Below are 26,334 nucleotides of genomic sequence, written 5' to 3'. Positions count from 1 at the left end.
TGTAATTCATATAACAATTAAAGAAATTTATAATAATTTATAATTTCCTTATCATTAAAGAAGTGCTGTGAATCAATAAGAAAAGGGCTTATGAGCCAGTTTGGAAATGGAAAAATTTTATGAAATCAGTTTTCAGGAAAGAAAATGGAATTTACTCTTAAATATATGAAAAAAAGATGCTCAGCCTCATCCATAATATGAAAAATACTAATTAAAACCAGAAAAAGACACCATTTTCACCTACAGATTTCCAACAGTCAGAAAGTTTCATAACAGCACATTAACAACAGTATGGGTAAATAGGCATTCGGTTTATATAGTGAGCTCCAAGAAATAATGGAACAGAAGAGTGGATATTAAAATATGCAGTCATTTCAGAAAAATACTCATTAATCATGAGAACAATTATTTTAGATAGATAGACACACACATACAGTGATATTGGTTGCCACACAGTTGCGAGTGGGGCTAGCTGGGTGCTGGAGCCCAAGAGTGAGTAGATTGATCTTTGCGTATCTTTTTGTGTCATTTAAGTTTTATGCTGTTTTTAAGCATTACCTGTTTGAAAGTAAATTAAAATCTATCAAGAAAACATGCTTTAGGAAAAATTTTGTTGATATTGGGCCTTAAAATTTTCTTACATACTAATAAAAGCTTCCCAAAACAAAATTCTAATGAAGTATGCTAGATTTCCAAAGATTCTGAACAAGTAGAAAAGTAAGAGGTAATTTTATGTTACTTTATAGCTTCATTGTTTTCATGTTTGTTGGTAACCACTATGATTCCTGCCAAAATAAATCTTCATGGTAACCATAGCAGTATTTTTAAAGACTGTATATCCTTATGTGTATTTTGAAGAATCCAATAAACCCCATCTGTCTAGTTTAAGTTCAGAGTTGTCCATAAAAAAGAAAACACTACATCACATTACGCAGATCCTTCCCGTCTTGTTTTGACTTGATGTGATATATTTGTTTATATTTAATATCTGTATATTTCTCCTCAGACTGAGTGATATTAACTTTCTTTAATTGAACCTGCCCTATTAAATGCAGATATAAAGGGAAAAGTTCTGTTGTTTGGTTTATTCTTAAAGATTTGTTAACAGTTTTTACTCAAGATCTATTCATTTTATATAGCAGGTAGGACAAAATACTGCCACATACTCTGTGTTTCTAAAAATTGTATATCCTATCCAGATTTTAAAGGAAAGGTTGTAAAACTTGTGATACCCTGGGGGAAAAATTTTTGGTGCGGAATTCTTACACTTTAGAAAACTAACCTGGCAAAAGTAGAATTTTAATAATTTTTCTGAAAAGATTTAAGTCCTGCAAGTCTTGGGAAAATCTGAAAAGAGATTAAATTTTAAGAGGAAAATAAGCTCAAATCTCTAGGCATTAATACCACATTTTCTGTCATGCTCTTTTTCTATTTAGACTTCACGAGCTTCAAAAAAAGTTCATAATTTTGGAAAGAGGTCAAATTCAATTAAAAGGAATCCTAATGCACCGGTTGTCAGACGAGGTTGGCTTTATAAACAGGTATTTTTTTTTTCTATTTGATATGAAACAAAAGACAGAATTAGAAGGAACCTTTTAAACTGAATGTACCTAAGACAATTCTATAAAATCATAAAATTAAGAAGGAACTATGGAGAAGCCACCCAGGTTATTTGACTACTTGTTACCCTTGAAGAATATCAAGGGAACAGTGAAGACAGAAAAAGGAGTGGACATTACTTACAACAGAGATTGTGTGTTACGGGTATTTCTAGATTTAAAATTAAATATATGCTGTATGAAAATGTTAGAAATAGCATGGTAAAAGTATCCAGAAATGTCAAAATTGAAATAAACAACTAAATATTAATACAAGGGTATTCATTTTTCTGTTGATATAAAAATTGTTAGAGAAATATACAGTTGTATATTTCCCACCTTTATTTATACAGAAATTTTACAATAATTTCAGATTTTTCTGAGTTTTTTGAGATTTTTGATTCTATAATATGAGGTTATTCTTTCTTCCTCTTATGTTTTTTGGTTATTTTCTTTTCTTTTCTTTTCTTTTTAATTTGCTCATACAGGTTTTACTCTCAGGCGTCCTGATGAGTTGGGGTTTATATTGTTGCACTGACTGGGGAACTTGCTAAGCTCTTTTGGAACCTTATTAGTTTTGGAATTAGTAAAGATGTATGTACATTACTTCCTTGGATTTTGACATCATTTCGATTACATAGAGGCTGTTTACTTCCCAGTTTGCAGCTAGGTTTCAGATAAGTGACTGGTAGATAACTGAGGTGACATCCTCAATCTTGAAGGATTTTTTCTTTCTCTCTGATTCTACATACGTACAGATGATACAAAGCAAGTTAAATATTAGTTCATTGCTGTCAGTTTATTCTGTTAAATGTTGCTAATTGCTTTCAGGTGACCTAATGATTTTTATTTATTAAGAGTCATAATTTTTATTGAAAGATCATTGACTATATTTTAACCATCTGATATTTAAGCTTTCCAGGCTAAGAGGTTTTTGCACATTTAGTTTCTTTTTTTTTTTTTTTTTTTTTTTTTTTTTTTTTTTTTTTTTTTTTTTTGTGAGACGGTCTCACTCTGTCACCTGCCTAGACTGGAGGGCAGCAGTGTGATCTCAGCTCACCGCAACCTCCACCTCCCAGGCTCAAGCAATTCTCCTGCCTCAGCTTCACAAGTAGCTGGGATTACAGGCATGTGCCACTACTGCCCAGCTAATTTTTGTATTTTTAGTAGAGACGGGTTTTCACCACCTTGGCCAGGCTGGCCTTGAATTCCTTTCCTCAAGTGATCCACCCACCTTGGCCTCTCAAAGTGCTGGGATTACAGGCGTGAGCCACCACACCCAGCCCAGTTTCTAATAGAAAATTTTCTCCATATTTTCCAGCTAGTCTTTCTAATAAGTCCAAATTATGATCAACTATTTCAGTGCAAAACTGAGCCTAATAGCCTAATGGCATTCCTTATTTAAAATAGCTCTTGTTCCTATTTCTTGATTCATTGGTTAATTTAGCATTGCAAAAGTATTACCAAGTAGCTTCTCTAACAAGTGTTTATTTTGGGCCGAGTACAGTGGTTCACGCCTGTAATCCCAGCACTTTGGGAGGTCGAGGCAGGAGAATCACTTGAGCCCAGGAGTTCAAGACCAGCTTGGGCAACATAGTGAGACCTCATGTCTACTTTAAAAAAAAACAAAAAACAAAGATTAACCTGGTGTGGTGGTGTGCACCTGTAGTCCCAGCTACTCTGGAGGCTGAGGTGGGAGGATTGCTTGAGCCCAGGATTTGAGCTTGCAGTGAGGTATGATCATGCCACTGCACTTCAGCCTGGGTGACAGGGCAAGACCTTGTCTCCAAAAAAAAAAAAGTGTTTATTTTGTAATATGTGTGTGACACATATTTGTTTACAGTGTCCCTTATCCATACTGAAGAAAGAATAAGTAATTGAAGATGGCTGGGTATGGTGGCTCCAACACTTTGGGAGGCCAAGGTGGGTGGATCACCTTAGGACAGGAGTCCAAGACCAGCCTGGCCAACATGGAGAAACCCTGTCTCTACCAAAAATACAAAAATTAGCCAGCTGTGGTGGTGTACGATTGTAATCCTAGCTACTCAGGAGGCTGAGGCACGAGAATCACTTGAACCCAGGAAGCGGAGGTTGCAGTGAGCTGAGATTGTAGCACTACATGCCATCCTGGGTGACAGTGTGAGACTGTCTCGGAAAAAAAAAATTGAAGATATCATTTGCCATTTAATTTTTTCTTTTTTTTTTTTTTTTTTTTTTGTCTCTTTTTTGGTATAGCTGTCAATTTTAAGGCCAAATCATTTAGTTTGAAAGATTTTACCCATGTTAATTTCTATAATTCTAAAGTCATTACTCACAGCTAGAAATAAATTTAGAAATAATCAATGCACATCCAAACTGGCCTCTCTTTTTTTCTTTTTTCCTTTTTTTTTTTTTGGTGTCTGTTTAATTTTTACTTCCAATTTTGCTACATTGCATATGGGAAAGTAATTTTTATTAAAATTCTAATTTTGTTTGAGCCTGATATTTTAATGAACTAAATTACTTAGAAATAGCTGCCAAATAGTCTCTCTTTTTTGCATGATAAGCAAATCCCAAACTATAGATGTAAGAAAAGTATGTTTGTGAAACGTATTTGTATATTAACAATTATGAATAAAAATTATTCACATTTTAAATAACATTACCTTTGGAATAATTTCAATTCACATATTTTTCTTCTTGTTAAAGATTAACATATTTATTAAATCTGGTTTACCAGAATGCACGCGTTGCTGCATGGTTACATTATTCTCATCCTAGCAGATGTTTGTGTTGAGAAGAGTGAATTCCAAATTGCTTACAAATACGAAGCCAAATCAAATTGCCTTAATATATTCCTTTTGCATGATGGTATTTTCGGAGACCAGTCTAGTTGGGAATATCTTAAGGCCCTAGAAAACTACCTCCAAATTTTTAATTGGCCTTTTAGTTAGGTTATATTACACATGTATCAAACATTCCTTCTTTTAAAAGTTTAAATAAATGCACAAGGCCAGGAACAGTGACTCAAGCCTGTAATCTCAGCACTTTGGGAGGCCAAAGCGGGTGGATCACCTGATTCAGGAGTTAGAGACCAGCCTGACCAACATGGTAAAACCCTGTCTCTACTAAAAATACAAAAAATTAACCTGGCATGGTGGCAGGTGCATGTAACCCCAGCTACTCTGGAGGCTGAGACAGGAGAATTGCTTGAACCCAGGAGGCAGAGGTTGCAGTGAGCTGAGGTTGTGCCATTGCACTCCAGCCTGGGCAACAAGAGCGAAACTCCATCTCAAAAATAAATAAATAAATAAATAAATGCACATGTGAGTTTTTATTGTTTGAGAAATAATCCTTAAATATGTGATTTAATCCAGGACAGTACTGGCATGAAATTGTGGAAGAAACGCTGGTTTGTGCTTTCTGACCTTTGCCTCTTTTATTATAGAGGTAAGTTTACCCTACTGTCTTAGTGTATTATTTTGTAATTGATATGTAATATAAGTATCAGATATTTTAAGAAAAAGTATTGTAACTCTATGTGCTATTTTATTATCAACAAATAGTACCAAACAGATTTTTTCTTCTTTGACATATCATTCTGAGTTTTGGGGTTATGATAGAGTAAATATGGTGCTTCAGACCATGTTTGGTCTGAGTTTTGGTTCAGCTTCCCTAATCTTTGCTCTATAATGCTACTCTTGAATTCGGTGCTTAATAGCTACAATCCTTAGTTTGAGGAGGTTCTTTTCACATGTCAGTTTTGTCAGATCTAGCTTATGGGTCCTTCAAGCACCCAATTCTGCTCCCCAGCAAATGATATTAGAATATTAGGGACTACTAATATGTAATGGCAAATGAAAAAAATGAAATACAAAGAAATACTTTCATTTTGAACTCTTTTTTTGACCAAACACTGATAGCCTTTCTCTGGTTAGTAAATTATTAATTCAGTTTTAAATAAAAATCCAGAGATGTTTCATATGCCACATGGATCTCTTAGATACTACAAGATACTACAAAGTTGTTACCTGCCAATGAAAGGCATACCTAGGTGGCACTCTCCAGAAAAATCTGCCTCAGCTGTAGTATAAAATCATGAATCTGGATAATCTCTCCTTCTTCTCTACTTTAAACTTTGGTTGTAAACCGTCATGAAAGAATTAGATTGTCTACCCATAATTAGTAATTTATGACTTTTCTCGAGAAGTATAACTTATAAGATATAACAGAGTTTTAGAACTGATTAGTAGTTTTTGCATTTTTTGACTGCACAAAAAACCGGTAGCAAAATTTATAGTTGTGTATTGAAGCATTATAATATGTATTAACCTTCAAAATTTGGAATTACTAGAATTGTTTCCATCTGCAAACTGTAGTTGAGAATTACTGCTGAGCCAGAATTAACCAACCCTATAAAACTGCATTTTGTCATAGAGATGTTCCTTAGGCTGCAATTGTGGTATTGTCTTTAGTTAAATGCTAAGCTTACTCTACAATTTTCCTTAGGGGTTTTCTTACTCTTTCAGAAAGTTAGGAGTTGTATTTCAGCCATTATCCTTAAGCTTATAATTTCTCTTTTCGTCTCTTTTTCAGTGTATTTATGGACTACTTATAACAAGAAATGTTTATTATTTCTAATATTTTAAATTTCTAATACAAGAATTTGTTGGAGTTCGTTTTGTTTTGTTTTGTTTTGTTTTTGAGACAGAGTCTTGCTCTGTTGCCCAGGCTGGAGTGCAGTGGTGCAATCTTGGCTCACTGCAACCTCCGCCTCCCAGGTTCAAGTTATTCTTGTGCCTCACCCTCCCAAGTAGCTGGGATTACAGGCACGCGCCACCGCACTCGGCTAATTTTTTGTGTGTATTTTTAGTAGAGACGGGGTTTCACCATGTTGTCCAGGCTGGTCTCAAACTCCTGACCTTAAATGATCCACCCGCCTCAGCCTCCCAAAGTGCTGGGATTACAGGTGTGAGCCACCATGCCCAGCCAAGAATTTATTGATGTTAATTTGCAACAAAAACCACTGAATTCCTTGTAATTTGCTATTGTTGTTGCTCAGGGAAAGGTGGGACTCATCACTTTTACTATAATAGGAAAGCTTTTGATCATATTTGAAAAATGTAAAAGTGAATCAGAAGCCATGCTGATGGATATAAAGATGAGAACAGTAGACACTGGGAAGCACAAGAGAGGGGAAGGCTGAACATAGTACCAGCTGGGTGTTGTGCTATCTGGGAGACTGATTCATTTGTACTGCAGGACTCAGCATCACGCAATTTACCTTTGTAACAAGTCCACATGTGTACCCCTGAACCCATAATAGAAGTTGAAAAAAAAAAAAACAAGCCATGCTGAGCCTGAGATTCCTTATTATTAAACACCTGCATTTTATATGCAATGTATTTATTAATTTTAGTAGTTTCCCAGATAGGAGGAATATAAAAAAGAAGAAACTGTAAAAACAAGAGAAATGTCATTTAACTCATTTCAGATGACTGCTCTGCAGATTGTTGGAAAGAAGTATATGATATTACACATTTTTACTATTTTATCAATAAGAAATGTTAGGTTTTAAATTAAAATAATCAGATTTCAGTGAGATCATAATAGCCTATATATTTTTTTTTTGCATATTGACTATTTGTTGAGTACTGTGCTGAGCAAGTTATATAGATGATCTATTTCATCTAACCCTCAAAGCTACCTGATAATGTGGGGAATCTTATGTTCATTGCACGCAAGGGGAAACTGATATACAAAGTGCTTACCTCAGGTCTCACAATTTGCAAGTGGCACAGTCAGGATTTGAACTCAGGCACTCTGACTCCAGAGCTGACACTGTTAGTTTCTATTCTCTTAATCATGAGTTTTGGCCCCCACTCAGATATCCTCTTCTCCTAAATGCTGAGGGCAGTGGCCCCATTCATTTCTTCTCCATTTCTCAAAGCATCTAGTCTACTGACATACAAAGTGTGTTGTCAGAATTTTTTGGAGATCAGTCCATGTTTTATAGATAATGGAAATTAAGACAGAAAATAACTGATTTGCTAAAGATATTCCCAAATATCTTTAAAACTAAGTAGAAATGGGGAATCTAAAATGTCACTTGAATCCAGTAAAATGTTAAGATTCTTATGGCTCTTGTCCCAGGTCGTGTTCCCTAGGAAGCAAATTATATGATGGAGATTAATATGTAGAAAGCTTTTTGGAGAGTGTTGTTCTTGGAACCATCAGCTGTGGCAAAGTGAAGGAAGGAAATGGCAGAGACAAAAGAAAATGGGCTGCCATGCAGTCTCAGAAAGGCCTCAGCTGACCCCGTGGAGAGTTCTTTCATTCTGCAAACATTACTGAGTACTTACTCTTTGTCAGTCTATGAGTCTCTCTAGGTAATAGAAACTAGGACAGTCCTTCGGTCAGGCTTGATATAGAACTAAACAGAAGAATGTCATGATTAGAAGCAGTTTAAGAAGCTGAAGAACTCAGGATAGTCATTTGATAGAAGATGAAGATTTTTTACACGCACTGTCTTTGATTTTATATAATAATGGCAATATTTATTTAATGCTTCACTCTCCGTGCTGAGTTTTTTATGTGTATTAACTCATTTAACCCTCATAACAATCTTTTGAGGTAAGTCCTATTGTCCTCAATTTTATAGATGATAAAACAGATACTAAGCATCAATAACTTGGCTAGGATTTCACAGCTAGTTAGTGTTAGGCAGGAAAACAACCTCACGTAATCTAGGGAAATCACCCTGTGCTTTAGTGCCTCTGTCTATTCTGAAGCAACTTTAGGAAAGATTATTTTATTATGGGACATAGCAGGATGTATTATTTGGTTAAAATGATTTTTTAATAAAGATGACTTCATGTGCTGTTTCTGACTATACCCTTTACATAAACATAAAACATAAAATTGGATTCAAAATTAGGGTTTGACTTATTCTTTTAAATTGTCACATTCTCTGTAATTCATGACTGCTTTCCAACTCTTTTTAACCTTTTGGACTAAATCTGTACTTCTGTTCATCCCTTTACGCATTAGTGAATCGTACCTGAATGAGCACAGAATAGTAAAAACAAAATTTTGTTCCATTGCTATGAGAAAAGCTATCGAAAAAAGCCACCATTTAATGTAACTTTTTCCCTTCTGGATGTTTCACCAGATACGCTGGAAATGAGGGCGAAATAAATAAAATCCCTTGTTAAGTTTTTGATAATTAGGGGAAAAAAAAAGAAAGCACACACAGCAAGCATAATAAAAAGAATTATTTCCCTTTTATGATTTCTCATTGGTGAGCTTATTAGCCTGATGACACTGCTTTATTAACTTGTCTTATAGGTCTATAACAATGAAGTACATATTTCAAGTTTCATAAATATCTCTGCCCCCAAGCAGCAAGTTAATAGTGTGAATCTATACTGTGTCAAGATTAATGTTTATCATTTTCCTAGGTATATTTTATGTGCTTGCCTTGTAGGCCTGTAATTTAGTCACACTATTGTATATCAGAATGATTAGTAAAAGCAAACCTTCAAAGTTAAATGTTTTAAAAAGCATATAATTTATATAGCATAGTTCAAATATGTATTCACATGTGTCTTCATTTATTCAACAAATTTTTTTGAGCATCTACCACTGTCATTCTAAGTGTCTTTGTAGAACTTTCATTCTAGCATGGAGAAAAAGGTAATAAACAAATAAATAGCTAAAACATATAGTATGCCGGAGGTATTGAGAGTAGGCAGTGGTAACATTCCCAAAGGAGAACAGAGAAAACGTTAAATAAATAGCATTTTAAAATACAGTAGTCAAGGAAGGCCTCATTGATGAGACCTTTGAGCAAAGCCTGAAGGATGTAACCAAGAAAGCCATGTATTTGTCTGGGGATAGAATGGTTGGGCATTTAAATCCTATCAGAGATGTGGGTGGATTAATGCCATTACTTACATGCCAGTATATTTTTAAGTGAATGACATGTAAAGGGGCTTTGTAGAATGCAGTATATATACCAAAGTATCAATTCTTGTGCTGTTTGATATTTTCACTGAAAACCTTATAAAGGCCTGCCTAAACATGAATATAGTTCACTTATATACAAGAACCTTTTGATTTGGCAAAAATAGATCTTGAAAAACTTTGCTTCATGAGAACATTTAAAATTCTAATCAGATGTTAAATTATCTCTTAGATGAGAAAGAAGAGGGTATCCTGGGAAGCATACTGTTACCTAGTTTTCAGATAGCTTTGCTTACCTCTGAAGATCACATTAATCGCAAATATGCTTTTAAGGTAAGGAAAAATACAGTTTTTAATTCTGTGTTCAAAACTTGCGTTGGTTAAAAATGGATATTGAGCCATAGATTATTACAAGAAAGCTATCTTATAGCGATTTTTATATTTAAAATATATTAATTAATGGTCTTATGGTTGTATAGAAGAATGTCCCTCTAATTAGGAAGCACATGCTAAAATATTTAGGGGTCAAGTGTCTTCATGTCTGTGCTTTCAAATGATTCTAGATAAAAGGAACATGTCCGAATGCTAATAATTGATGAATATAATTATGGATATCCTGGTGATTATTATATATTTTTTCAAGGTTACTGTACGTCTGAATTTTTTAATAATAAATTTGGGGTCTAGGCACAGTGGCTGTAATTCCAGCACTTTCGGAGACCAAGGTGGAAGGATCACTTGAGTCCAGGAGTTGAGCCTGGGGAATATAGTGAGACCCTGTCTCTAAAACCAAACCAAACCAAACAAAACAAAAAAAAAACATACTAGCCGGGCATGGTGGCTAGTCCCAGCTACTTGGGAGGCCGAGGTGAAAGGATCACTTGGGCCTGGGAGGTCAAGGCTGTAGTGAGACATGATCACACCACTGCAGTCCAGCCTGGGCAACACAGTAAGACCCCGTCTCAAAAAAAAATTATTAATAGGATGGGCACATTGGCTCATGCCTGTTATCCTAGCACTTTAGGAGGCCGAGTCGGACAGAGAGCTTGAACCCAACATGGTAAAACCCCGACTCTACTAAAATTACAAAAATTAGCCAGGTGTGGTGGTGTGTGCCTGTAGTCCCAGCTACACAAAAGGCTCAGGTGGGAGGATCGCTTGAGTCCTGGAGGCAGAGGTTGCAGTGAGCCAAGATTGCACCACTGTACTCCAGCCTAGGTGACAGAGTGAGAGTCTGTATTAATAATTATTAATAATAAATTTGGAGGAAGAGTACTATAAGAGACAATGTTTTTTTAATAAAGGTACATATATGTACATTTACTGAAAAACTTAAAGAATAATTGCAAAGATGTTCTTGGGTCTAAGTACATCATGATCATCAGGTACTTTACAGAGAACACTGAAGTTGAGATGTGAAATCTGCTGTTATTAAATCCAAGCAGACCTGAGATCCCCTTCCCTGATTAATAGTACCTACCAATCTTTGTGGTATTACTGGTTTGTGTATCGCTCTCAAGTAAGAGGTCTTCAGTGCTTTTTGGAGATTTTTGTTTTCAAAAATCATTCTGCATTCTTTGCTTTATGATTATGGCTAAAATAAATTTCAGAGGTCACCTAGTTTTTCAGTCTGTTTTAGAGTAAGAACTATAAGGTCCTTGCAGAAATTTCATTTTAAGAGAAAAGAGGGGGGAAATGCTGCTGGTTAACAATGAAAATGTTTGTACCATTATAAAATTGATTCAATTTTAAATTCCCACCACTTTTAAAGAATACTGAGGACTGCACCTGATTTACAACTTTTGCTAATCAATATGTTACATGAGCAGGCCGGGCACAGTGGCTCACGCCTGTAATCCCAGCACTTTGGGAGGCCGAGGCAGGTCAGGATCAACTGAGGTCAGGAGTTTGAGACGAGCCTGGCCAACATGGTGAAACCTCGTCTCTACTAAAAATACAAAAATTAACTGGACATTGTGGCGCTTGCCTATAGTCCTTGCTACTGGGGAGGCTGAGGTGGGAGAATCACTTGAACCTGGGAGGCGGAGGTTGCAGTAAGCCGAGATTGTGCCACTGCACTCCAGCCTGGGTGACAGAGCAAGACTCCCTCCCTCCCCCCACCCCCCCAAAAAAATAGTCAGGCACAGTGGCTCATGCCTGTCATCCCAGCACTTTGGGAGGCTGAGGTGGGCAGATCACCTGAGGTCAGGAGTTCAAGACCAGCTTGACCAACATGGAAAAACCCCGTCTCTACTAAAAATACAAAATTAGCCAGGTAGGGTGGTGCATGCCTGTAACCCCAGCTACTTGGGAGGCTGAGGCAGGAAAATCACTTGAACCTGGGAGGCGGAAGTTGCAGTGAGCCGAGATCGCACCATTGCACTCCAGCCTGGGCAACAAGAGCCAAACTCTGGCTCAAAAAAAAAAAAATTGTTGCATGAGCTATGGAGGAAAAGAACAGGAAAGGTATAGTGGTGAGGTTAAGGGGTTGGGTGATAGATGGCCTCAATGAGAAGGTAATGTAACTTGAGCAAAGACCTAAGGATAAGAGGGGAGTATCTTCATATTTAAATTAACTTTATCAAAATAAACTTTATCAACAGTATAAACCAGAGAAACATAATTAAATATTTTATGATGTTATAACAGAAGTTAACACTTTGAAAATTTAAAATTATAACTTTATGAAGTACACATGTAGAGGTGTGTGATATTAGCACTATTATTAGGCCATGAATTTAAATTTTTTTGTTGCTTATCAATTTAGCTAATGTTTATCAATTTATGCTGTTTGTAGGACTTTCTTCTGCGTTTTTAGACTCTTAAAAAATACTACAATGTTAAAATAGCAATAAAAGTGACCATGCATGTTAAGTATATTTTCTCTGCAATTATTTGGTTCAGTTTTAATTTTATCTGTAACAATAATAGTAATTGTTTTACTTTCTCTCTTCTGTGGTATTGTTTCCTCTGAATGTATGAGCTGCTTTACTCCTAAGTTTGCTGACATTGATGCAAATGCTTATCAGAATGGTAAGTAGAAACTTTATAGACAATTATTGAACACAAGCATGGAACTTAAAGCTAGACTGGGTACTTTGACATCATCTAGTAAATATTTCCATTTGACTGATGGCGAGCGTGAGTGGGGATTCTTAGTGTCTTGAGTCATGACTAGAACTGGATCGTCTTCACACCAGCCCAGTGTTCCTTACATTGATCGCAAATATGGGCAGTGGTCTTTATTTTTCCAAAACCCCGCTCAGAGAGTCCAGTAACACTTTGTAGGTGGTTTTAATTATCTTAACATAGAACATTTGAGTAGTTTATTAAGGAACAGCTCAAAAAGAAAACACCATTTCGGATCATTTATAAATGTTCTGTGTGTGGGTGTAGATATCTATAAAGGATTCTATAAAATACAGCAGTGCCTTTTGAGGCCTAAAGAAATTGCTAACTCAGGAGGGAAATGCCATAACATGTACATTTCTATTAATTTTGTTGCTGGTTGCTGGGAATATTCTTGAATAAGGAATATTTATTCAAGAATAAATATTCTTATTCTGGGCGTGGTGGCTCACACCTGTAATCCCAGCACTTTGGGAGGCTGAGGCAGGCAGATTACTTCAGGTAAGAAGTTCGAGACCAGCCTGGCCAACATGGCAAAACCCCATCTCTACTAAAATACAAAAATTGGTTGGGCATGGTGGCGCATGCCCGTAATCCCAGCTAGTCGGGATGCTGAGGCAGGAGAATCGCTTGAACCAGGGAGGCAGATGTTGCAGTGAGCCAAGATTGCTCCACTGCACTCCAGCCTGGGCAACAGGGTGAGACTCTGTGTCAAAAAAAAAAAATAAAGGTGTGAATTGCAGTAAATGGAAATTGCTAGAAATGTGGAGATGGAAGAGGCACCACTAAGTGCTTCATTTCTCACCTCCTTTCCTTTCCATGCAGTTTTTTTTTTTATTTTTAATTTTAGAGTGTGCACACAACTAAAAGAAAGAGAGTAAAGTTAGGGGAAAAAAATTAATATATATTTTTCAAGTAAATAGTTATATTTTTTCTTGATTCATTTCCATATCTCATATAAAAGATAAGTCTACTTTCTCTGAAATTTGATAGCAGTGCTCTATGTCAGGAATCACTTATCTTTTTTTCTTTTTCTTTTACAGAATCCTATATTTTTATTTAAAATGATCGTGTCATTTTCAATCAGGCAGCCCATCCAAACATGCGGACCTATTATTTCTGCACTGATACAGGAAAGGAAATGGAGTTGTGGATGAAAGCCATGTTAGATGCTGCCCTAGTACAGACAGAACCTGTGAAAAGGTAAAGGCTTGTAGAAAAAATGATGGTGATTTCCACTTCCATTTTATTCCATGCCTTGCAAGTATTTCACTGTCATAGTACATATCATTTTAATAGTCATGGTATGAAATCATTTTTTCCTCAGAAAGCAAGGATCAATTCCTGTTCTGAATTAAATTAATACACATTTTGTTAGTTTGCAATACCACCTACATTTTTATTCCACTTTTCTTCTTTTTCTTCTTTATTCATTTTCACCTATCAGTGTACTGGGGTGAATCCAGAATCCTAACATTCAAACTGAATGTTCTTTCTTCTTACAGAATTACCTTTAATTTCCGGTGAGTACGTTTTTAATTGTTACCTTAAAGCTACAGAGATTTTTATCCTTCGAGATAGTGTTTTTAAGATTCTAAATCTTAGAAGAGTTCATTTTTATGAAGTTAATTTGTGTTTTTCTATAATAGTGTGTTGATGTTTCTAAAGTGTAATGAATTACAGTAAGAAACTTTGGTAGTTTCACTTTTTCAACATTTCCGATTAATTTTTATTGTTTTGTAATGAATGTATCCAGAAAATAGTTCGTCAAGCATTTAGATTGTTTCCAAATAAATCCACTTCTTGGTGAATTGTACCTTCTTTATATTGAAACTCCACTACTCAGATTCCTTCATAATATAGATAAGTGCTGTTAAAATTGACCCATGTGTTTTTCCCTGCTTGAAGATACGAATCATTTTAATATTCTTCAGTATATCTAGTTAGAGGAAATCTGATTCTCAGACTACATAAATACAAGTAGTATAATGTGCTTTTTAAAAATATATATATTCCTGTAATTAGAAGAAAAAATTATGATGCAAGTTAATTTTTCTTCCAGTCAGTGACAGCTGAGCACATATCTTATGTAAGAAAGATGCTAATGTGCAAGTTTAGCCTTTTTTCCCTCTTCTCAGGAAATTAGGGATTGTTACAGTATACATCTAGTCCTTTGTTTTTCTTATTCTAGTGTGCGTTTTAATAAGTCTTGGCTTTTTGGCTAAAAGACTTAGGTTGATGCTGTGTATTTGTGCTATTTTTGTAAATATCAAGTCTAAATCAAGTTACCCAGTCACTAGTAATTAGAGCTGGGGAAAAACTGAAAAGAAAAGAGGGTGTAGGATATAGCTCTAGGACATCTATTTTTAAGAAAAACCACTTTTGCCACGTGCGTATTCCAGGATGACAGCAGATAGAAGGAAAATCTGTTTTTGGAATTACATGTGTAAAAATTACCTGAGTAGCGTAAAGATGAGGTGGTTAGCACTGATAACGAGAGAAAATGTGTAGGTGAAGAGAATTCATTTAAAATCTTCAGGCTGAGCATGGTGGCTCACGCCTGTAATTCTAGCACTTTGGGAGGTTGAGGGATCACTTGAGTCCAGGATTTTGAGATCAGCCTGGGCAACATGATGAAACACCATCTGTACCAAAAATACAAAAATTAGCTGGGCGTAGGACCACACTCTTGTAGTCCCTGCTACTTAGGAGGCTGAAGCATGAGGATCACTTGAATCAGGAGGTTGAGGCTGCTGTGAGCTGTGACTGTGCCACTGCACTCCAGCCTAGACAACAGAGTGAGACCCTGTCAAAAAAAAAAAAAAAACTTCAATACTTTTAACTTCAAAGCAAAATTTTTAGGAAATTGTTTAGAATACAGAAATCTGTATAATAATTAAAATATTTATGTCTAAATAATTTCAATATTGTATATTATACTTTTCTCAGAATTTCAGCATGTTTCTACTTTATTTTATTAAATTTACCACTCTGAAAACTAATAATTACTCATAGTTTGGGATGATAGAGATGACAATTATTTGGCTTGGCTTTTGGCAACCTAATAGTTCACTAGTTATGTGCTTATACAGTTTTCAGCCATCTTTGTTAGTGTAATCTACTCAGACAAGATTTATTAATACCACCTGTGTGCCCAGCTTAGAGTCCGTTATCCTGTAGAAAGTACATGTTTTCTTCTACTCCTAGTTGTTGGCATTTTTATCCCACCCTATTAGATTTAGTCATTCAAAGTGAAAGTAAGTATAGAGAGATTTTGTTTGCTTGGTTTTAAGCTAATGCACTCATTTTGCTGTACGGCTCAAATACTTAAAATATTTATCAGAGCATATCACTCTAATACAACATCCAGTTTTTAACTTGAGAGTTCATTTTCCCTAACTTTATATAAAGTATTTCACCTGTTCTCTATAATGTCATAGTCTCCTAGTGTGCAAATCATTGATGGCCAAAAGAAAAAAAAATCTAAGTATAATATGGATTCTCTGAATAATTTTCATCTCTAAGCCCATTATTTTCATTTTATATATCTCAGTGTATTTTCTGCAATAACTTAAATGTCACTTTTTAAAATTAGATCACAAGTTTTATATTACTTATGGTACCTTAGCATACTTTTCTGAGTCAGCTTTGTTCCATTTAGAGAAAAGTCATCATATGTGTCTTTTTGACTACTTTTTCAATGATAAATCTTAGGGAAAAAGAAAAAAAATCTGCCACAGTTTTAATTTGAAATAATAGCTTTAGGCCAAGCACGGTGGCTCACGCTTGTAACCCCAACAATTTAGGAGGCCAAGGTGGGAGGATTGCTTGAGCCCAGGAGTTCAAGACCAACCTAGGTGACCAGTGAGACCCCGTCTCTAAAAAAATTTAAAAATTAGCTAGGTGTGGTGGCGTGTACCTATAGTCCCGGCTGCTTGGGAGGCTGACAGGGAAGGATCACTTGAGCCCAGAAAGTTGAGGTTGCAGTGAGCCAAGATCACATCACTGCACTCCTCCCTGGGTTATAGAGCAAGAGACCTTATCTCAAATAATAATGATAATAATCATGATGACAGTAATAATAGCTTTAGATAGACTACAGTAAATATGTTTTAAAAATCTTTTTGGTTATTTTATGTTTAATGTTAAAATTCCTACCCTCCCAAATAGCAAGGGATACATGTGCTTTTAGTGTAAATGTTCTATGCCTTCTTTGTTGTTCTTGTTTTGAGATGGAGTCTCACTCTGTCGCCCAGGCTGGAGTGCAGTGGCACGATCTCAGCTCGCTCCAACCTCTGCAGGAGTGAGGTTCAAGCAATTCTCCTGCCTCAGCCTCCCGAGTAGGTGGGATTATAGATGCCCACCACCACGCCCGGCTAATTTTTTTTTGTATTTTTTCGTAGAGACGGTGTCTCAACATTTTGGCCTGGCTGGTCTCAAACACCTGATCTCAGGTGATCCACCCACCTTGGCCTCCCAAAGTGCTGGGATTACAGGAATGAGCGGCCACACCTGGCCAACTTTTATTTTTCAAGAGAAACTAGCACATAGTCTTATCTTAGTAAATTTTCCCAATGTCTAACATTGCCTCCAAGCTAGAAGCTATGGTTTATATCTAACCTAAATATATGGATGGTTCATAACTTTACTCCAAGAAAAATAGTCACCCTTTTTTTTTTTTAATTTTTTTTCCTCGGTGACCATATTCCAAACCTTCTAGATATCTTCATCTATAGTTGATTACAGATATATGTATATAGATCTACATCTTTTCCACACATCATAAACATTGGCAGCATTACCACACCTAGTTTCTGATAGAAGCATTTTTATTTATTGGAATATGGAGGTTTGGCTGGCTCCTGAGAGGCCTCCTAGAGTGGCATGATCTTGGCAGTTTCGTGCAGGTTCAGACACTCAGCTTGATCTTTTCAGAGTCTGGAAGTGATTAGGCTCAGGGAAAGACCTAGATATGGCAACTAGAATAGTGAGCAGTACAACTGTCAAGTGACCTAGACACATGCTGTTAACTAGCTCATTCTTTCAGTGGCCAGGTGGACATGGGATGCCAGATTCTAACCCAAGATTGCTTGATGTGATGGAATTATAATGGTAATAAGGTCTGTGCCAGCCACTCATTAACTCATCTGATTCTCACAAGAACCCTCTGATCTTGGTGGCACAATCATACCCATTTACCAAAGAGGAAGCATAGGCACTTGAAGTGTTCTGTACTTTGCCTGAAGACACAGCTAGTAAGAACAGAGTTGGAAGCTGGACATGTGCAGTCAGACTCCAAGAGCTCTAAAATCATACTGAGTTCCTCTTGAATACAAACAAAAGGAGTTAATCATATGGTTCAGATCTTTGATAGCATCAGACTATAATTTCCTGTTGCAGCCGTTTCCACAACCAGACTCATGTTTGTCTCATGAGTCAACAAGGAGCTAACCTTGGCTGGGAGCCATGTTGCTTCTTTCAAGGGACTGTCTACTGTGGTCCTTTAAGTGTAGATTTTGTGGTTTAACTGTCATAAGGCAATCTTAATTTGCTTTATTTTCAGATTCCCAATGGTGGGAGCACACATCACTTTTTACCCTCTAGTTCTTTATGTTTTCCTTTTCCCCCTTTCTGTTTATACCTTCTGGTGTTGTGCTTGAATGTTAATATCACAGCATTGGGTATTTGTGTAGACTTGTCCACTGTGACCCTTTCCAGTCCCCTTGCTTCCACCCCCGTAAAGTATAATTTTTCCTAGATTGAATCCCAGAAGTAACATGTGCATTATTTCATCTGATTTATTATGATTTTCTTCTCTGATTTCAGAGTGGACAAGATTACATCTGAAAATGCACCAACTAAAGAAACCAATAACATTCCCAACCATAGAGTGCTAATTAAACCAGAGATCCAAAACAATCAAAAAAACAAGGAAATGAGCAAAATTGAAGAAAAAAAGGCATTAGAAGCTGAAAAATATGGATTTCAGAAGGATGGTCAAGATAGACCCTTAACAAAAATTAATAGTGTAAAGCTGAATTCTCTGCCATCTGAATATGAGAGTGGGTCAGCATGCCCTGCTCAGACTGCACACTACAGACCAATCAACTTGAGTAGTTCAGAGAACAAAATAGTCAATGTTAGCCTGGCAGATCTTAGAGGTGGAAATCGCCCCAATACAGGGCCCTTATACACAGAGGCTGATCGAGTCATACAGAGAACAAATTCAATGCAGCAGTTGGAACAGTGGATTAAAATCCAGAAGGGGAGGGGTCATGAAGAAGAAACCAGGGGGTAAGTGTCTATCTTGTCATTATGAACCCAGGTTTCTTTGATGCCGTGTTGGTGGAGATTGGTTTCTGAGCTACTGATTAAAATATTGGTTTAAATTGTGTTTTAGCTGTTATAGCTTCATTACTACATCTTTTGGTTTATGATGATCAGATATAAGTATTTATTCTCTGTCTCTTATGTTCTGTCACCCAACTTTGCTAGTGGCAAGGAGTCATCCTACCTGGCCAAGCACAAGGAAAGGCTTGGGTTACAGGTAGAGATAGAGTTTATTTGGGAGAGGGAGGGAGCAAGCCCTGTCCTCCCAACCCACCCCTGTCTTGTCCCCTGCCGTTATCACCTTTTCTCTGACTGCCCTCCATTACCAGTTTCTGCAGGTTGGTACAATGCAAGGATCTCCTGAGACAAGTAATATGGAGGCAGCAAAGGCCTGCTGCTCTCTAATTCCCAGTCTTATTCTTGGGCTTTCTTTAAATCAGAATGCACGTAACTATTAAATTCAAGGCCAGGTGCTGTTTTTCGTGCTTGTAATCCCAGCACTTTGGGAGGCCAAAGCAAGAGAATCATTTGATGCCAGGAGTTTGAGACCAGCCTGGGCAACCTAGCAAGACCCCATCTCTGTAAAAAATTTTTAAAAATTAGCCAAGCACAGTGGTGCATGCCTGTAGTACCAACTACTTGGGGGAAGTTGAAGTGGGAGGATTGCTTGAGCCCAGGAGTTGGGAGCTGCAGTGAGCTATGACTGTGCCAGTGCACTCCAGCCTGGCAGCACAGTGAGAACTCAACTCTTAAAAAAATAAAAAGTAAATGTATTTATATGAGCATTTATTCATTTTTGCATGCACTTTTTCTTAATATATTTATTGTGCAACTACTATATGCTAATTGTGGGACCGCAAAGTAAAATAATGAAAAGATACAGTCCAGGTACTCACAAAGATAATTCTCTAGTAGAGGAGACAGTTGAATAAGTAGATGCAATTTAGTGTGACAAATACAATGAAGGCAGACCAGGGTGCTGTAGGAACACATCTTGGGACAACTAGCACAATCTTAAGGATTCGGAGTCCAGGAAAACCTTTGTAGAGGAAGCAAAACACAAGCAGTGATACAAAGAATGACATGCATATTATGGCTTAGATATGCAAAGCTCCAGGCTTGGTAGAGAACAGAAGAATCAAAAGAAATCCGGTATGACTTGGTTGTTACTGGGGAAACAATGAGTGAAGAACAAGGCTAGAGACATAAGCTAGGAGAGAGATACTCAGATTGATGTCTCAGAAATCTGGATAATAAATTGGAGAAAGTTCAAAAGTTACTTAAGTGATTGAAGTGAGAAGAGGAAGAGGATGTATTCAGGATATAATTGACAAGTCTAGTTGATTGCTTTGATGTGCTTGATTGCAAACTCATCTTGCTCAAGATTAAGTTTGGTGCTGGGCAAGGTGGCTTTCGTCTGTAATCCCAGCACTTTGGGAGGCCAAGGCAGGCGGATCAGTTGAGGCCAGAAGTTCGAGACCAGCCTGGCCAAGATGGTGAAACCCCATGTCTACTAAAAATACAAAGATTAGACAGACATTTTAGTGCTCACCTGTAATCTCAGCTACTTGGGAGGCTGAGGCAGGAGAATCTCTTGAACCGGGGAGGCAGAGGTTGCAGTGAGCCAGGATCGCGCCACTGCACTCCAATCTGGAAGTTTCTTGAAGGAAATCAAGAATGACACCCTGCCTTTTTGGCCTGGGCAACTGGGGTGATTTGGTGCCTTTTACTGCAAAGAAAAGATTTGGGAAAAGAGAAGATAGTGGTTGGATGGGTTATGTGAGGTAATGCATATGTTAATTAGCTTGGTTTAGCCATTCCACAATATACATATTTCAAAACATCATGTTGTTCACCATAAATATATATAATCTTATTTGTCAATTTTCTTTAAAAAGGAAACTGGCAAATGCTCAAATTTACCAGTAATCAGGGAATTGCACATTAAAGAAACAATTAGGCATTATTTTTCACTTACCAGATTGACCAAAATCATAAATAAAAGCATTAATTAAGGCACAGATGAATAAAAATTAGATTACTTAATGTTGGATGGAATGACAAACATGAATAAGCTCATATATTACTAGCAGGAAAATAATACAATTTGATTAGACAGAAAAGAAGCAGGAAGCAGGTCTGGGGGGGAAAAAAATGAAAGGATGTTTAGAAGTGTTTGGGAAAGTAATCACTTTCAGGAAAATGATAGAAATCCAAATCAGAAGATTGCTGAGTCTCCACTCACCAAGTTGAATCTTACTTCAAAGAAGAATCACTTTTCCCCAAAAATCATACTTTAAGTTTAAAAGTGTATAGAGAGAGTCAACAGATACCTGGAAATTAGAGGATTCTTAAAAATTGTTAAGTATAAATACTAGTTTTAGGTTCCTTTATGAGTGTAATTAATATCAGCAAAGTCTTTCAGTGACTTCTTTCTTTTGGACATAGACCAACAGCCTCTGAAGGCTGGTTTTAGGTTATTTTGAGCTAAGATTTTCTCTGTGTTCCTCCTACATTTTTGGGTTGTTACGCCAGTTTTTATAAATACTGTTATTTACATGTTCTTTTGAAATGGCTTGAGTCCACTTTGGATCATAAGAAAATATTATCTACATTATGATATAAACTTCATCATAAAAATAGTTGTAGTGTTCTGTAATGAACTGATTTTTTATTGGTGGAATGAAACAATTGTAATTCAATATATAAATCATTTTTTAAAAAGCTTTATGAAAGCCTTTTATTATTAAAGTTCTGATACGAAGAAAAAGATTTAATACTTAGTCAAATAGTAGATCCCTGCATCTGTGAACAAAGCTTTAAAGTTTCATTCTGAGTGGCGGGCACTGTTAAGATGCATGGTCCTTAAGCCATTGTTCTGCATGGCAGAATCACAGGGAAAGCGCTTTTATGGTGCTTGACAGGCAGCTGCTGGTCAATGGGGTGCTAAATCTGATGTAGGAGCTTAGAGTGTTCATTTCTTAAGCTTTCAGTTAAAAGTAAATCACACTTTGCTTAATTTGAATTTCTTTGGGGAAAAAAGTCACTAAAGGGAATTGTAGTTTTGAAAAACAGGTCTCAAAGTGCTAGAAATATATGGGATAAAAATAAATTTGCTTAATAATAATTTAATTTTTAATTAAAATTCCCCAAATGTGGTTCCCAAGATGACAGAAGAGCCTTTTAATGTCATTAATTAGCCAAGCTTACTAAAAATATATATATCCTGCTATTAATGATCATATGATAGTTGACAGTTCGGGTTCAATATGCATCTCTACAACAGGGTCCAACCCAAACATTATGAATACTTCAGAGCGCTTGACAAAAGTGTTTTAATGTAATTATATTTTTGAACTATAATTTAGATATTAGTTTATAAGCAATTTTGGTTGTGTCTTAGATTGATAATGTATGTCCCCTTCCTTGCATGTTTCTATGATACAGCTCAGTGCTTCATCTCTAGCTTTTTGCATATTAAGCCTCCTGTAGTATTTCTTGAATTTATGAATGACCAAATAAACCAAGGTGTGTCAGGGTAAACTGCTTTACCTCTTTGCTTTACCTCCATGCAAAGTCTCTTTGATGGAGTCAGCTTTCCCTCGCTGACATATTTGCACATAGTCGTGGGATTGCCAGCTCTGGATGTTTTCCAGTTTCTGGCTTTCGTATGATAGGAGATGGTGAAGATGGGGAGGAAGACCAAGCAGAAACAAAATAGGAAATACCCGTGGAGGGAAAGCCTCAAGGAATTGAACTCTTTATACTGGTTATATAAGAGCAATTGGGTACTTTTCTCCCTCTCTCCACCCCGAAGGCATCGGATGGTTGGCCTGAATGCAGCGGTTCTTGTCTGGAGACATTTTGTTCAATTTTGAACAACCTCTTTTTGAGTAGAGACATTGAAATACTGAAGAACAACCACCAGGCCGGGCGCGGTGGCTCACGCTTGTAATCCCAGCACTTTGGGAGGCCGAGGCGGGCGGATCACGAGGTCAGGAGATCCAGACCATCCTGGCTAACATGGTGAAACCCCGTCTCTACTAAAAATACAAAAAATTAGCCGGGCGTGGTGGCGGGCGCCTGTAGTCCCAGCTACTCGGAGAGGCTGAGGCAGGAGAATGGTGTGAACCCGGGAGGCAGAGCTTGCAGTGAGCTGAATCACGCCACTGCACTCCAGCCTGGGCGACAGAGCGAGACTCCGTCTCAAAAAAAGAAAAAGAACAACCACCATGATGAAGGAAATTTAGTTTAGGAGAAATGGTTGAAAGAATTAGAAATATTTAAAATACAAAATAAGGCATAGAATTTTAGAGCTCTAGAATAAGTTTATGATGAAATCATCTTCTAGATGAGAAAAAAGGATCCCAGTTTCAGTTGGCCATTGGCTAGATTTTAATAGCATATAAAGGGCTCTCTGGTATGATAAGCTTATATCCTTCCTAATTTTTAATACCTTTTTATTTTTAACTAAGTCATTGTGATAGATGAATATGGCTTTTTAAAAATAATATTCATATCTTTGGCAAAATTTAAAAACAGAGGGATTTAAAAAAAAAACTAAAAAAGTTTAGGGATCACTGGCATAGTTAAAAGAGTGCTGCTTTAGAAAGTAGGAGACCTGCATTTTAGTTCTATTTAGCCCACAAGCTCTTTCTGTAACGCCAAGTATGATCTCTTGGACCAGGTGTGGTGGTTCACACCTGTAATCCTAGCACTTTGGGAGGCCAAGGTGGGTGGATCACCTGAGGTCCTGAGTTCAAGACCAGCCTGGCCAACATGGTGAAACCTCGTCTCTACTAAACATACAAAAATTAGCTGGGCATGGCAGCAGGCACCTGTAATCATAGCTACTCAGGAGGCTGAGGCAGGAGAATTGTTGAACCTGGGAGACAGTTCCAGTGAGCGGAGGTCATGCCACTGCACTCCAGCCTGGACGACAGAGCGAGACTCCATCTCAAAAAAAAATACATATATATATACATATATATATAAAATCTCTTGGTCTTTTCTCCCCTGCTTCCCTACCCTGCCCCCAATATTCTGAAAGTCCCAGAATATGTAACTCATCTAAGGTCTAAGTACTTAATAGGAAAGCAAGAATCAAAATTTGGCTCTCTTGATTTTTGATCAATCACTTTTCCTGTTTTACTGTTTTCCCACTATATCCCCTCTGGATGCTTTAACCCACAAAGGGAAGGTATATTTAACATGAGATTTTCTCTTAGTATAAAGGTAACATAATTTTACTACCCCAATAGACACAAATTATGCAGGCAGTTTATTAATTGGGTGCCTCATAGTCCAGAATGCACTCAGTTCATCACACCTCATCACAATGAAATCTCTCTTTTTTTTTTTTTTTGGAGACAGGGCCCTCCCTCTGTTGGCCAGGGTGGAGTACAGTGGCACAACCTCAGCTCACTGCAACCTCTGCGTCCCGGGTTCAAGCAATTCTCCTGCCTCAACCTCCGAGTAGCTGGGAGTGCAGGAGCGTGCTACCACGCCCGACGAATATTTTCTAGTTTTTGTAGAGACGGGATTTTGCTATGTTGAACTCCAGACCTCAAGTGATCCACCCGCCTTGGCCTCCCAAAGTGCTGGGATTACAGGGATAAGCCACAGCACCCAGCCTGAAATCTTTTTGTAACTATATCAGTGTTTGTGCATTGTTACTGACAGGTCTTTGGGTCAAAAGAGAGCTCTTATATCCAGATTATCAGTGAAGGATTCCCAGATTATTAAGATTATGGTCAAATAATTTTCCCATCAAATATTTAATCCCTTCTGGTCCATGTAATTACCAATATCTCTGACATTTTCACAACCAGTAGGAGCCCATGTAATATTAGGAAAAAGTTGCTAACTAAACATTGAAAGAAGAGATCAGGAAACCTGAGTTTGTGGAGTCCCAACCCTTCCACATACTTGGTTCATTGAATTATGTTGATTTTGATATTAGGATATAAATTTATGCCCATGGAGATGATAGTGTAAGACGAATACTTGTAATTTAATTTTTCTTTTTCTTTTTCTTTTTTTTTTTTGGAGACAGAGTGTCTGTCACCCAGGCTAGAGTGCAGTGGCACGATCTCAGCTCACTGCAACCAAGCAATTCTCCTGCCTCAGCCTCCCGAGTAGCTGGAACTACAGGCGTGCATCACCACACCTGGCTGATTTTTGTATTTGTAGTAGAGACAGGGTTTCACCATGTTGGCCAAGCTGGTCTTGAACTCCTGGCCTCAAGCAATCTGCCTGCCTCAGCCTCCCAAAGTACTGGGATTACAGGCGCAAGCCACCACACCCAGCCTAATCTTACTTTTTCTAATCTAGATGTTTCTTGTGCTAGTGGTGGTTAAAAAGTTACGTTTGGGAAACATAAAAAATTAGCCACACATGGTGGCATATACCTGTAGTCCTAGCTACTTAGGAGGCTGAGGCAGGAAGATCACTTGAGCCCAGGAGGACCAGGCTACAGTGTACTCCACTGCACTCCAGCCTGGGTGACAGAGTGAGAACCCATCTTACAAAAAAAAAAAAAAAAAAAAAAAAAAAGTATGTTTGTATTTAGAATTTGAATTATACCTATACCTCTGTATCTAAAGGAAGTGGAGGCCAGGCGCTCACTCCTGTAATCCTGGCACTTTGGGAGGCTGAGGCAGGCAGATTGCCTGAGCTCAGGAGTTTGAGATCACCCTGGGCAACATGGCAAAACCCCGTCTCTAAAAAAGTACAAAAAATTAGCTGGGCATGGTGGCTGGTGCCTGTAGTCCCAGCTACTTAGGGGGCTGAGGCAGGACAATCACTTGAACCTGGGAGGTGGAGGTTGCACAGGTTCAGCCTGGGCAACAGAGCAAAACACTATCTCCAAAAAAAAAAAAAAGATAATAGGGAAACACAAATGCTAACTTTACGTAGAGTTTTTAATTGATTATTTTTTTTCTGGCTCACTTCTCCCCTAACTTCTAAAAATCTTTTTTATATCATGAATTTCACTTAGTATGAAGTTGGCACTGTGATAGTTTTATAAACTCAAAAGAGTGTATTTATCAAAGTGTTTTGTTTTGTTTTGTTTTGTTTTGTTTTGAGATGGAGTCTCGCTCTGTCGCCCAGGCTGGAGTGCACTGGCGTGATCTCGTCTCACTGCAAGCTCAGCCTCCTGGGTTCACGCCATTCTCCTGCCTCAGCCTCCCGAGTAACTGGGACTACAGGCGCCTGCCATCACGCACGGCTAATTTTTTTGTATTTTTAGAAGAGACGGGGTTTCACCATGTTAGCCAGGATGGTCTCGATCTCCTGACCTCTTGATCCGCCTGCCTCGGCCTCCCAAAGT

General features: G+C 37.4%; 1 protein-coding gene across 20 annotated transcripts in view; it reads left to right on the top strand.

Annotated features, from left to right (window-relative positions):
- PLEKHA5 (pleckstrin homology domain containing A5) overlaps positions 1–26,334 on the top strand; it is a 251,562-nt gene that overhangs the window by 127,330 nt on the left and 97,898 nt on the right. For 13 of the 20 annotated variants that reach the window (XR_004028349.1, XR_004028350.1, XM_030804991.1 and 10 more), the window contains 6 exons: positions 1,437–1,541; positions 4,955–5,027; positions 9,775–9,875; positions 13,759–13,874; positions 14,177–14,194; positions 18,498–18,965. Coding sequence is in view for 16 of the 20 variants with exons in the window: in XM_030804991.1 (XP_030660851.1) it covers positions 1,437–1,541; positions 4,955–5,027; positions 9,775–9,875; positions 13,759–13,874; positions 14,177–14,194; positions 18,498–18,965 (881 nt within the window). In the remaining 4 variants the exon portion in view is untranslated. Of the gene's footprint in view, positions 1–1,436; positions 1,542–4,954; positions 5,028–9,774; positions 9,876–12,427; positions 12,576–13,758; positions 13,875–14,176; positions 14,195–18,497; positions 18,966–26,334 lie in introns of those variants that run through there. The other 7 variants (XM_030804993.1, XM_030804988.1, XM_030804994.1 and 4 more) reach the window with 5 other exon arrangements.

Source organism: Nomascus leucogenys, chromosome 23 (assembly GCF_006542625.1).
Source record: "Nomascus leucogenys isolate Asia chromosome 23, Asia_NLE_v1, whole genome shotgun sequence".
NCBI lineage: Eukaryota > Metazoa > Chordata > Mammalia > Primates > Hylobatidae > Nomascus > Nomascus leucogenys.
Note: the sequence above shows the minus strand (reverse complement) of the source record. Positions and strands in the feature narration are given on the sequence as shown.